Consider the following 14,018-nt stretch of genomic DNA (forward strand, 5'->3'; position numbering starts at 1 on the left):
GTGGAAGGAAGAGGGGGTGAGGAAAAGAAAGGTGCGAGCAGGAGACTGGGGAAAGGGAAAAGGGGGAACGGAGGGAGGGGAGAGAGGGCTAGCGGACAGGAAGCGCCGAAGGGGGGCGGGGGAGGAAAGCGAAGAAAGGGAAAAGGGGGGCGGGGGCGGGCGGGGAACCGAGAGAACCCGGCGGGGGGCGGCGGCCAGGGGGGCGGGACCGGGGTCAGTCCCCACCTGCCGGGGCGCCGGCCGGCCCGGGAGGTGGCAGCCGGGGTCGGGGGCAGCTGCGGGAAGGCGGGCTGGGCAGGGAGGCAGAGGGGAGGGAGGGGACGGCACTTGGAGGCGGGGAGGAGCCGGCGCTCGGCTGGGGCTGCGGGGGCGGCGACGGCGGGAGCGGCAGTGGCGGCGGCGGCGGCGGCGGCGGCGGGCGGGTCCGGCGGCGGCGGCAGGTGGCCCCGCGCGCGGCGGCCGGCCCGGCCGGGGGCGGGCGGGAAGGTGGCGCCTCGGGCGGGGGCCGGTCCCTGCACCAGGTGACCTGCTCTGGCCCGGATCCGGGCGGCCTCGCCATGCAGCGGCGCGGCGCGGGGCTCGGGTGGCCGCGGCAGCAGCAGCAACAACCCCCGCCGCCCGCGGTCGGTCCCCGGGCCGCAGCCATGGCCCCCCCGAGCGGCAGCGTTCCCCCGGGCCTCGGCGGCCGCCCTGCCAGCGCGCTGCTCCTGTTCTGCTACCTGGTGAGCGCCGGACCCTATCCGGGTCCTCCCCTCCGCGCGGGGCCCCGGGGGACGCGGGCGGGGGCGGCCGGGGACCTCCGCGTCGCGGGGCTGTACGGCGCTGCTAGTTTGCTCGCTTCCTGGCCGCTGCGCCCCCGGCGCGCCGGCACCTGGGATGGGGACCCGGGGCGCGGAGAGGGGTGCGTGGATCGGACTTGCGGCGCGGCGCTCTCGCTTGTCTCCGTTCCTCTCCCTCCCGAGACGCGCTCCAGAGCCGGGCGAGGTTCCCCTCGAGACCCCCCTCCTGTACCCCGCTCCACCTGGAGCCTCGCCAGCCGCGTTTCCTCCCCACCCGCCGCGCGCGGCTCTCCAGCCCCCTCCCTCCCCGTCCTGGGCTTCCCTCACAGTCTCGCAGCTCCCTGCCTTCCCGTGCCCAACTTCGCCTCCCGCCTCGAACCTCGGTTTAGTTTCCGCCGGGTTCTCACGGCCCGGACCGTTTTCTGCCAACGCGCTGGCGACGAACCCTCGCGTTTCCAGCGCTCTTCAACTCCTCCGTGGTCACTCCAGCCAAGTTGCGGATGCCGGAAAGAAATCGAGTTCTTTGTAACACGCTTACCGTCTGAGTGGTGACTTTAGCTGCGACTTGAACATTGTCATTTAAGAGAATACGCTTGGCTTAGGCACGTCAGTTTACCATTTGCGCTCTTCTTGGCTTGGGTTTCAGTCATCAACTAAATGGCAGTAACCTATTTTACAAAACCAGCTCGTTTAGAATACCAGAGTAATTTAGACCCTCAGAGCGAGGTGGGGGAATAGTCCCCAATTCCTTTGATGGCTTGCTTTCTTCTGCTTTGAAAGCTCCTAAACAATAGTAAATTTACAGGAGGCGACACCCTTCCTGTCCAGCCTACCTTATGTTCCAGGATCCTGCAGAAACCTTGGGTTATCTCGCCATATATTACTGTAAATAAATGAAATCGAAAATGCTGAATCATGAAACTGATGTAATAGGAAATTCACAGAATGCTTAAAATTGAGCAGTGTCATTGTCCAGAATTGTTCTCATTTATATGGTCTCGCCGTTATTTGGAGTCTTCCTTTGTAGAGGATAAAAACTGCTTAGGAGACATTGTCAGCCATCAGGATCTGATTCCAGAGAAATTGCCACCCAGCCCAAGTTTCTTTTAACACTCTTTACTTCTTGGCTGTTGCATTTCTTGAAGCAAGAGGGTGTAGAAATGCAAATTGTAATTCGGCTTTAGCGTCTACCTGTTGAGTAATCCATGCTTCTCCTCCCGTTTTAAAGTTAACCAGCACCAAAAATTTGGTGGTTGGATTTACTTGCTGTCTTCAGAAGTTGTCAGTTAACATGCGTGGGTTAAGTAGTATTATTTAATATTTATGCCACTGGGTTAGAGCTCACAGACTTATAAATATAACTGCCAAAACAAATGACAGGGTTTCAGTTTAAACAGATGATCCCCATCCACAAGGCGCTGGTTACCCACAGAGGCAGAAATGATGTAGTAGAATAGTGTGTGAAACATTAATGTCCAGGTTGTCTGAAAAGTTCCACACAGAAATCTGAAGACCTGGCAAGGAGAGACCACTTCTTGACAGTTCTGAGAAATCAGAGTAACAGGAGCAAAGCCCAAAGGCCTAGTGGTCTGTGGGAACAGAGGCAGATGAGGGAGCAAATAGAAAAGATCTGTTGGGACCCAGGGGGATTTAAGGGACCGGGTCACAGAGAGGGGACAGAGGTGCTGTGCAGAGAGTACAGTGAGATAGTGAGGTGGTGAGGTCAGGCCTCTGAGGAGAGGAATTAGAGGAAATACTGTAATGTGGGAACTAACCAGAGCACAGCTGAGTGTCTTGGCTGATGGGGAAGGACTGGATTTCAGAACCACTGTGAAGAGGCAGTGTCAGTTGCTTCCTGCTGTGTGTTTCCTTCAGATGGGCTTCAGATAGGCGAGTGCACAGGAAAGACTGGCAAACAAGCAAACCATTTTGCAACTGAATGAGAAGCTTTTGTCAAGCCTGGGAAAGCAAAAGTGTGATTTGGAAGATGGGCTTCACCTTTTGTTTTAAAGGTCTGGCCATTTCCGTAGGATTCTGCTCTAGAGGTATGTGCTATCTGAGCCTCTGGTGAAAGGTGAGGCTTCCTGACCTTGGAGAAATTCACTGTGCGAGGTGGGGAACATCTGCCTGAAGCACGAGATACAGAAAATGACAGGGGAAAAAAGGCATAATCGTGTCCATTCTCCTCATGGAGGAATACTGCCTAGAGAAAGTGATTGGTCAGGGGAGGTGAGATGTGCAGGTGGAGGGTAGATGTGGAACAGAATAACGAAGCAGGATCTCAGGCACATGTAGACATTAGGGGGAGAAAGCTATCCCATAATTTGGAAACATAACTAATAATATTAGTTTGTATTGTACTAAGTTGTTTATATCCATTATCCAGTATTTTTTTAAAGATTTATTTATTTGAGAGAGAGCATGTGCGAGCAGGGTGAGAGGCAGAGGGAGAGAGAGAGACTCCTCAAGCAGACTCCCCACTGAACATGGAGCCCAATGCGGGGCTTGACGCAGGACTTGATCCTAGGACCCTGAGATCATGACCTGAGCTGAAATCCAGAATCGGACGCTTAACCAACTGAGTCACGCAGACACCCCTCCATTCTCCAGTATTAACTTTAACGACAACCTTGTAAAGTGGGAGCTGTTATGATCCTTATTCGGATGAGGTAACTAAGACCCCGAGAGGTTAAGTAAGTTGTCCTAGGCCACACAGGTAGTCTAAGATAGAAACCCAAGTCTGTCTACTTCCAAAAACCCAGTTCTTAGGCATGTTAACGTACTGCTTTCTGTATGTTGCTGCTTTCATACATAGATGCGTGGGCCATTACCAAACCTCTTACAATTAGCAGCCACTGTGCAATTGGCCAGGATGTGAGGTCATGTCTAAAGTAGCCTAAAATACACAAAGCAGGAAGCACAGGCCACACACTAGAAGCAGGATGTTAATGAGAAAAAAAATAGGTGAAATCAGAAAATATTTGCCATGGAGTGATAAAAGATAGGGTCTCTCATCCGGAGGCACCTGGTGGAGGTTGGCACTTGGCGTTTGTATGAATGTGTGTCCAGGTGTAGAGCGAGTATGCCTTGGAATGCATTCTGTGCATTGGCTGTGATTTGGGGGTCGATTACCACTCTGTGTCACCCCCACCTGTGTTCTTGTTCTCTTGACTGGAGTTGAGAATGGTTTTCTGAACAGAAGCCTTTAAGCCCCTCCCCTCATGGGGAGCGAGCTTCCCAGAGCCAGGGTCCTGAGGCAATGGGCACCTTTCGTCCCCATTGGCTGGGACAGAGTCACCTTCAGTGGCAGCTCAAGAACAGTACTGTGACTGTAGCTAGGTTACTGCCAAAGCATGAATAATTGTGACGAGGCCTGAAAGATAAGTCACGGAATGATGCCAAGCAGATTTCTGAAAAGATGATCCTTGGTTCCAGCAGCTGCCAGAAAATTCTAAGGTCACCAAAGGTCAAGAGGCAGAGAGCCTCCTCAGAAAGGGTGAGGGCCCGGAAAGGAAAGGGTAGCAGAATTGCTTCCGCTGAGGTCCCGGGTGCTGAGTGGTATGGTCTGGGCAGGACTTGCCAGCAGACCCCTTTGGCATTCCCGTACGTCATTGCCTCGTACCTTTCTCCAGACTTGGCCAGCCCAGCGGGGGCTGCCCCAGCCCCACCTGGGATGGTGGCACTTGTGGAAGGCATTTCTGTCCTTTCCGAACGCTGGTCTCGAATGTATAATTTTTTCTTTAATGAGAAAAACAAATCTCATAATGGCTAGTATTGATGTCAGCCATAGAGTGGAAATATTCAGAGTGGACGTTTGCATTTGTTAGACAATCAGAGGACAAAAACGCAAGGGGTCATTAGTGCCACAGATGTATGTGGTGATTGTTAGCAGATCTCCAGTGGTTGTGACAGAATTCCCCATCAGTGGCCACAGACCATGGGTTATCCCTCTGGTAGTACTGGTGAACTCCTTACTCTGTGTCTAACACAGGGCCTAGGAAGATCAAAACAAGGAATAGAGCCTCTCTATTATCTTGTTTGTACAAGAGTGAAAATGGATATTTGAAATACAGAGCTCAGCTTCAGACTTCTTGTCAGACAACAGAGGCCACATTCACCCCGACCAGAGCTCCTAAAATCCCCCAAGCCATGGTATTTGTCTCTTGCTTTCTAGACCTATTCCTCTTGGCAAAAGTGTGGGAATCATGAATTGGCTGAAGGAAGCAGGTGGAGGAGAGGCAGACGAGGCATAAAGAACCCAGGCAGTTCACAAAGATGGATAGACTTGAGTAGACCATAAATAGCCTCAAGAGAATTACCCTGTTTATTGGCTCATCCTATTCCCCCGAGAAAGGACCCAAGGGACAGGAGGGCTGTGTGGCATGGAAGGGATGGCTGAGGACATTCTGCTTTGGCTGCTCTTATTTGTCTGACATCCTCATCCAAAGAAGGGCTTAACTGATCTGGGGAGTTGGCTCAGTGCGGTGTGAATATTTGTGGGTAAGATGATATCTACCCTCCCCAGGCACAAGGTATACCGACCTGGTAGGATCTTAGCCCTCATCCTCCTGCCCCCCTCCACCTTCAAGATGAGAGTGAGCAAAGTCTCACTTCCCACACCTGTGGCCAGAAAGTGGGACAGGTGTAGAGGTCAGTTGGTGAGTCGAGGGCCTCATTTTGGGCATGTCTGGAAGGCAAGAGGGACACCATCATTGACTATGGAGTCAGGAACTTGAATTTTGGTTCTGTTTTTGAGGAGCTGGTTGACCTTGGGCAAGTGACTCCCCCTCTCTGAATCCATTCCATTTTCTCGGCTGTGTCCCTCCCAGAGCTGTTGTGAAGATTCGATTTGAAGGGAGAAGTTCTATGAAGTTCTTTTTGAGAGGATGAAGTCAGAAGTAAATGAGAAGAGGGGCTTGCCGCATCTGTCCCAATGACCAGCTCATAGTTATTCAATGAAATTAAACCAGACCAAACCTTGGTTACCTTCACGATTTAAATTAAAAAGGAATAGCATATCAAACAGTATTAAAGAGAGGAGAGGAGCCGATTCAACTAGGAGTCTTGCTCGTTGTCGTGATGGTATTTCTCCAGCCAGCTCTCAGGTTTGCGAAGGCATATTCGTCAACTGGGAAGTATTGCCCAAGGCCCATCTTGATTTTGGCGTCCATACCGACATCACCGCCCATTCTGTTTAATTGCATGCGTTGTTGACATAAACAGGAATTTTGCTTGCTTCTAGTCAGCAGAAATTGGAAAAGTAGGCCTCTTAAGCCAATACCATGACCTTTTGACTTATGGAAAGTTGGATACAGCCAGTTTGGAGATAAAGCACTCATGGGCAAGGTTTCCTTTGGTGATCGATGGGGTGGATTGGGCAGGAATGAGAAAAACAGATACTCCGTAATTGTTACATGAACCCACCACATATACGTGTTAGTGTAAATAAATTTCCCATGACAAGACGTGAATGATTTAAGATACGTCAATCTCTTGGTCCCTTCCTTAAAGAACAAGTGGTCCATATAGAGAAAAGAGCCAAGCTTTCTCAGCTTTTTGGAACAGGGAGGGTTATTTGAATAGAATTTCTTATTGATTTTGTATAAGGGCATCAGATGCAGTCATCCTAAAAGAAACTTAGATAGAATTGATAGATTCTTTTTTCCCATCCAGAAGATACACAAATTCATCTGTTTCTCGACTCCCAGTTTGGATTGAATGCATTTTGATCTCTAATTTGGGGTTTTTTATCACGAACATGACACCAACTGACCCATTTCTTTCTTTATAAAAATTTACAATACATACACAACTAGACAAACATGAGAAAATCTGTTTTGAGAGTGTGTGTGAAATTGTCAAATTTGACTTTGATTAAGGCTTACTTCTGATGTAAACAGATGTTTGAGGGCTCAGCCGTCTTTCAGAGCCCGGCTCCATTGTGTGCAGAGCAGATCAGTAGCTTCCGAGGTGGAACATGTATGTGGCTGCCTAAATGGCCTAATTTGAGGGGCACAAAAATGCGCCCACTCACCTCCCAAGTCTTGCTTAAAGCTGCAGTGCATCTGGGCTTTGCTTTGAAGGCGTTATCTCCCCCAGGCTGGTAGAGAAATGCAGATATGTGACACCACTAAAGTCCTTTTTCATTATCACATTAACACTGATGAGCTTGCCAGACAAACAGGCGTCCAACATGGGGTAGAGGGATAGGACATTTTAAACATTTAATTTGTATTTTTGGTGTGGAGAAATGGAAAGTTCTAGAAGGTAGGGCGTTTGTCTGAAAGGTCTGGAGGGACTTGATAGCTGAGAGAAGCCCACCCTAAATGGGTAAGGTAGGTGCCGGAGCACCACCTTCCCTGACCTCACAGTCCCCATATCAGCTGTGATCCCCTAGGGGCCTGGTGAGAGGCCAAAGGGTAAGGGTTCTTCCCAAGGACTTTAATGAGGCTAGATAGAAAAAGAGAAGTGGAGAGGGTCCCCGTCACAAAAGAACTGGTGAATGTTGGGAAAGGATGGGGAGGAGTCGGGATTGGATCAAGAGCCCCTGGGAGCAGTGACCTGAGGCGGACCACAGAGGCTCCTGACAGAAAGGCTCTTGCCCAGGATTTTACTTCACCAGGAAACACTTAACCAAACTCCTTCTGTGTGCCTCGTTCTAGCTGAGAAGCCAGAGACATAACAATGAATAAGACGTGGACTCTGACCTCATAATTTCTAAGTAAAGGAACAACTGGGTAATTTCTCACTTCCGTTAATGCAACCTGGCATGTGAAAATACCTATGAAGGTTGGACACGTGTCACTGCCTGTAGCTGAAACTCTTCAAGTTAATTGCCTTATTTTCCTGGCAGGAAACAGCTCATAACTACACACATGACTTGAGCCAGGAAATCGGCCTCAGCTTAATCAATATTTAGAGTGTGATGTGTTGCTAATCGGTGTTGGTTTTGTACATAACAGAGGTGGCCACAACTCATGGTGCAGCAGCTGCCCACTGGGTCCTCTCCAAGCCACAGGATGCTGGCTTCCTACGTTGCATACGAGCCCAAAGACTGAAGACCACCGTGCCTCCTTGAGGGATTTAGATCATGCCCCTATAGCCACATACAGTGATTTTGAAGTCCCCTTTGGGGCCAGCACACCCCCCGTCATATTACAAAAACATTGCCCGTTCCAGAAATTGTTCTTCTCCTGTATTCATGCTTCTCCCCTACTTAAGTTCATCTTCCTCAGTCCGTGAAATTTTTCTGCACCCAGCCTAGCACTAACTTCTCATCCCACTTAGCTCACAACTGACAGAAACAATAGCAAGATGTCAACACCATTGCCCGGGAACCTTAGCAAAATAACAAATCAAGCGCCATCCACGGCACGTCTATGAAGTCATGCCTAATTGGGTTATTCATCTCTTTTCTCTCACAAGACCATTCCTTTGGAAAGCATATTTTTTGTCATGTTGTGTTTTCCAAAACTCTTAAGTCTAGAATAAAAAGCTCGGTAATCTAGAACAGTAGCCGGCAAGCTATGGCCCACGGGCACAGCCAGCTGCCTGTTTCTGTAAACAGAGTTGAGCTGGACCACAGCCGTGCTCCTTCGCTTCCGAGTTAGTTGTCTGTGGCTGCTTTCTTGATACCACAGCAAAGCTAAGTAGTTTTTCACGGCCACCAAGTGGCCTGCAAAACCTAAAATACTTACCATATGGCCCTTTTTTACAGGAAAAGTCTGCTCACTTCAAATCTAGCATAGCACCATCCAGTAGAAATATAACATAAGTCACAAATATGAGCCACGTGTGTGCTCCCAGATTTTCTAATAGCTGCATTTAAAAAGTAACCAGTGAAATTAATATTAGTGATATGTTTTATTTAACTCACTGAATCTCGATATGATTGTTTCAATGTGTAATTAGGATAAGAAATATTAATGAGATATTTTACATTTTTAAAAAATTGTCTTTGAAATCCAGTCTATATTGTACACTCACAGCAATTTGGACCAGCCCCTTTACCAGCTCTTCCTAGGACTTGTGACTTCTGTATCAATTAGCATCTAGAACAATGAACCTTGGATTTACTTTTCCTGCACTTGAAGCTTTGAAGTAGATAAAAATAAAATAATCTTCATCTGCATATATAGAGTTTACCTTCAAAGCTGAATTTGGAGGGAAGGGCCAGGAGGGAGAACACGGTCAGGTGTCCTATACCTTCTTCTTTCTCATCTGTCCCTGCTGATCTCAGCGATGATGAGCCCAATGTCTGGAAAGTCCTGGGTCATCGAGTGAAGCTGGAACTAGTTTCAGCACGCTGTACTTATTAATGTGGGAAAGTGGACCATGCATGTTTAGCACTAAGATGTAAAGTAATGAACATTACTAGTAACGGCACTTTGCAGTGAAATCACGTAGCCTTTCCCCCAGAATTCTGTTTAAAAGAAGTATTAACCCGGAGTTCTAGCGTCAGCAATAAAAACACGATTTAAAAAAAAAATACTGAAGTGGAGAAGAGGGCTGGGGTGAGTTTTTAAGGTATCATAAGAGTATTGAGGAAGAAGTGTTAAGTCATTCTTTGAGAAAGAACACCAGGTGATATTCAGTGTTACTACAGTATGTCCTAGACTCTGCCCTCTGTTGCCACATTAACTGGGCCAATGTGGAATTGAGTGACAGAGGCATGAGGGGCAGTTGGAATGAGGAGTGCCCGCCTCTCTGTCTTCGGCTGGCCTCCGCGGTGGGCTCATTGGCTGGATTCTCATGTTGAGAAGGGGGCCACATCTTGGCATATCTGGCTGAATGAAAAACCACCGCTTGTGGACAAATGGTGGGGGTATCTTTAGTCACAAGAAAGCAGAATTCCACCTGGCCGCTCTTTATTGTCTTGCTGTTGTGTGCTGTGGGGTGGGGAACGTGGGAGAGGGAGTGAAAGCCAGGGGCTGGGCTCCTGGGCTTGCCTCTCGGAAGCCACCAGCTGGGTGATGTTGGAGAACATCACTTCTCAATGATCGTTGCCTTGGCGGAAGAATGGGGTGGGCTGGCTCATCACCAAGGGCTAGTCCGCTCCAACAGTCACCAGTTCTAATTATAAGATTATTTTTATGTTTGTTTTCCCCCCCTGTAATTTGGAAGTATAAATGAGAGCATAAAACAATTAAGCCTCTCATTGCGGGGGCAGACAGTTTGGACTGTACCCACCTCTTTACATATTTCTTCCCACAGTTTTCCCATGACTAATCGAAAGCAATGGCCAGCCCTTCTTACTCCACCACTTGGAGAAGCTACATTTTTTATTTTCATCTTTAGGACAGTTGCTTTTCTTTCCATCCTCCACCCCCCCACCCCAAATCTGTCCCCCCCCGGTATTCGTGTAGTACAAAATTCAAAAGATAAATAAGGCTATATAGCACACGTCTGTCTCTGAGCCTATCTCCTGATCACCTCATCCTTCTCCACGTGAGCAACCAATGCTAAACATACTCAAGCAAATGTGTAGATATTTTTCCTTTTCTTAAAAAGAAACTCAAATGGTACTTCTGAACCTTGTTAAAAACAACAACAACAACTACAACAAAACTTCAAATTTTAGAGATCATTTCATTATCTGTCCATGAAGCTCTTCCTCGTTTGAATAACTGCCTAGCACTCTGGGAGTGGATGTCCTATCATTTACTGAACCAGCTCTGTCTTGATGGACATTTAGTTTTGCATCATTTGTTGTTACAAACTTTGCTGCAATGCAAACCTGCACATCCATCATTTTGCACAAATTTGAGTATATGGGTAGGATAAAATCCTAGAGGAGGAATTATTGGACCAGAGGGTGGGTGCATTTATATTTTTGATGGATACTGCCTGACCACCATCCACAGAGATCACTCTCACCAGCAGTACATAAGAAGCCAATCTGGCCGGGACAGCCTGTTATCTTGGACTTTTTGATCTCTGTGAAGCTAGTAAGTTCAAACTGATTTCTTCGGTGTGGTTTCAACTTGCCGTTCTCAGACTATCAGTGGGAATTTACTTACTGATGAACTGTGTCATTTGCTCGTTTTTCTTGATTGTCAGCTTTGTTTCTAATTCATGGTCAGTGCTTTCAAATAGAAACACTGTTCCCTTTTCCAGAAACTTCCATTGATTCTTCACTGTCTGTAGAAGGAGAGTCCACATTCCTTGGGCTGGGGGATTCAGTGGCCTTCAGAGCTGTCTACCCAAAGAACTTTTCTTCTCTCCTCCAAGCCCAGCTGGAATACCATTCCTTCCATAAAGGTTATTCTAGACACCTCCCCCCTGCCCCGCCGGTAGGATTACCCTCACCTGGGACTGGATTCCTTTAGGACTTGCTTATAGTTTGACAGGAGCCCTGATCATGTTCTGCCTGGGGTCACTGCTCTTTGTAAACACAATTCCCTGATACCCAGCTTTGTGTCTTAGCCCCTTTTGCGTCTCCTGTAACCCTCAGCAGGAATTGAAGAAAGGGGCCTTATTTCTTCCTTCTTTGGGAAACTGACCTTTTTCTTTAAACTTGTAAAAATATTCACAGCATAAAATTTACTGCTTTTATCACTTAAAAGTGTACAGTTCAGGGATGTTAAGTACATTCATATTGTGTAACCATCACCACATCCCTCTCTAAACTTTTATAAAACTGCAACTCTGTGTCCATTGAACAATACTTCCTCATGATCACCTCCCCCACCGCCAACTCCAGTCCCTGGCAACCACCATCCTCCCCCTGTCTCTGTGCATTTGACTGTTTCAGGTTCTTCATAGAGGTAGAATCATGCAGTAGCTATTCCTTGTGACTGGCTTATTTTACTCAGATTGTTTCCTCAAAGTTCATCCGTCTTGTAGCATGTGTCAGACTTCCTGTTCTTTTTAAGGCTGAATAATATTCCATCATGTGTACATATCTGTTTGTGTATCCTTTTATTCGCTGAGGTCATTCCTACCTCTTAGCTATTGTGAATAATGCTGCTATAAACATGGGTGTATGTCTATGAATGTATCTCTTCGAGTCTCTGTTTCCAACTATTTGAGGCTTTATAGCCAGAAGTGGAATTGCTGGATCATGTGGTAACTCTAGGTTTAATTATTTGAGGAACTGCTGCACCATTTTACATTCCCACCCACAATGCACCAGGAGCCCGGTTTCTCTACCTCCTCTCCAATGCTTGTTATTTTTGTTTTGTTATTGTTTTTGGATAATAGCCATGCTAATGGGTGTGAATGGTCCAGAGTAATCTTTTCACTATTGTGTTTTGGATGCCTGAATCACAAAGTTATATTTAGAAGAGCTCTTTGCACCTGTATATCAGTATCTTATGCTCAAAACATTGCCTTGATCTCATGACCAACTTCCAAGAAGTCTTCTGCAAGGAATGTCTGTATTAAGAGGTCTTTGTATTTAGAGAACTAGAGAAATCAACACACAGATAAAATCTTTCTTGGCCTATGTAGCCCCATCCATGGTGAAAGAATCAGACGACACAGTCTGTGGTCCAAGCCTGCCTGTGTGTGATTTGGAGCAGTGGAAACTCCTGCTGGTCCATCCATCATGCGTGCTTGTCCTGGCTCAGAACTCACGGGGAAAAAGGGGCCAGGTTGGCATCCCTGTCATGTTCCCTCTCGGGTGCACTTTGAACTCTTCTCCCACACTTTGATTTGGCTGCATGTGTCACCGTTTGAAGTCAGGACAATGGTCTGGAAATGTCTGAAGCTGGCTCATCTCTTTTTCACACTAAGGCAGGCTCACCGCTCCTGGATTTGTTACGAACTAGCTCCTCCATTTGGAAACCAACTCTGAAATGATTGCCACGTAGCTTTGAAAGGCCCATTTTGATCAGCAGATGCTACTGAGTCTGGGGAGAGACTTAAATGTGGCCTAATCTTCATTTGTGTGTGTGTGTGTGTGTGTGTGTGTGTGTGTGTGGGTTTTTCTCTAATTGTTTGGGAGTGGTTTTGCCGTCTTTTATGTTCCACATTCAGTGCTTTTTGTAGAAAAAAGGAAATGATTCGCATATCTGTTAATGTGATGATTTTTAAACTTTCTATACCTCTTTCTTTCTTTCTTTTTTTCTTTCTTCTTTCCTTCCTTTCTTTTTTTTTCCCCCCTTTTCAGAACGTTATGCCGTCTTTGGGCAGGCAGACTTCCCTGACGACGTCGGTGACCCCCAAAGCCGAGCAGAGCGTGGCTTACAAAGACTTTATTTATTTCACTGTCTTTGAAGGGAATGTCCGCAATGTTTCTGAAATCTCGGTTGAGTATTTATGCTCTCAGCCTTGTGTTGTCAATCTGGAAGCGGTTGTTTCATCTGAGTTCAGAAGTAGCATCCCTGTGTACAAAAAGAGGTGGAAGAATGAGAAGCATCTTCACACCAGCAGGACACAAATAGTACATGTGAAATTTCCAAGCATCATGGTTTATAGAGATGATTATTTCATCAGACACTCCATTTCGGTATCCGCGGTGATACTACGCGCCTGGATTACTCACAAATACAGTGGCGGAGACTTGAATGTTAAATGGGAGGAAAATTTGCTACATGCTGTAGCGAAGAATTATACTCTGCTGAAGACGATCCCGCCTTTCGAACGCCCTTTCAAAGATCATCAAGTGTGCCTTGAGTGGAACATGGATTACATTTGGAACCTTTGGGCAAACAAGATTCCCCAGTGTCCTCTTGAAAATGGTAGGTCGTTTGCCTTGCCAGGGACCTAATGCTCATTTCTTCAGATAGTTTGTATCACGAGAGGATGGCAGGAGAAGGTTCTTACACTGGCCGTGAGGAAGGGGCAGGGAATGGCAGGTACACCGAGTGAGTCTGTAGTTTAGGACTCTGGGGAGAAGGGGGGTCGGAGGTAAAAAGGTGATGAGAGAAGAAATAAAAGAAGAGAGTAGACTGCATGGGAGAGTCACAGAGGTCACGGGGGGCCCTTGAGAGATTTGGTTCTCAAGTTGTAAAGGAGTGTTAATGCCACCGAAACAGCACTGGGAAAATCTTCTTCCCCTCTCCCTTCATGAATCCTTTGAGTGTCAGTTATTTTTAAGTGGAGTGTTTTGACCCAGAGGAGGTGAGAACCAGAGGCACCTTTGTGCCAAAGGTGTTATCCCACGGTAGTTTTCAGCCCAGAGCCCCTGGGTTCAACTCCTGACTCTGCCACTTTCTGCCTTGGCATTCTAAGAGCCTCAGTTTTCGGATCTGTAAAATGGGGATGATAAATAACAATTCCCTCAGGGCCGTGTTG

The 14,018-nt window shown here is 47.4% G+C and overlaps 1 protein-coding gene across 1 annotated transcript in view; it reads left to right on the forward strand.

Moving 5' to 3' along the window:
- The first annotated feature begins 557 nt into the window (after positions 1-557).
- The window catches only part of LOC111149097 (SEL1L family member 3), a 99,873-nt gene continuing 86,412 nt past the window's right edge, over positions 558-14,018 (forward strand). The window contains exons 1-2 of the mRNA XM_022506013.1: positions 558-722; positions 12,892-13,462. Of these exons, the coding sequence (XP_022361721.1) occupies positions 558-722; positions 12,892-13,462 (736 nt within the window). The remainder of the gene's footprint in view (positions 723-12,891; positions 13,463-14,018) is intronic.

The sequence above is a fragment of the Enhydra lutris genome, unplaced genomic scaffold (assembly GCF_002288905.1).
Source record: "Enhydra lutris kenyoni isolate GAN:26980312 unplaced genomic scaffold, ASM228890v2 scaffoldscaffold21, whole genome shotgun sequence".
Lineage (NCBI taxonomy): Eukaryota > Metazoa > Chordata > Mammalia > Carnivora > Mustelidae > Enhydra > Enhydra lutris.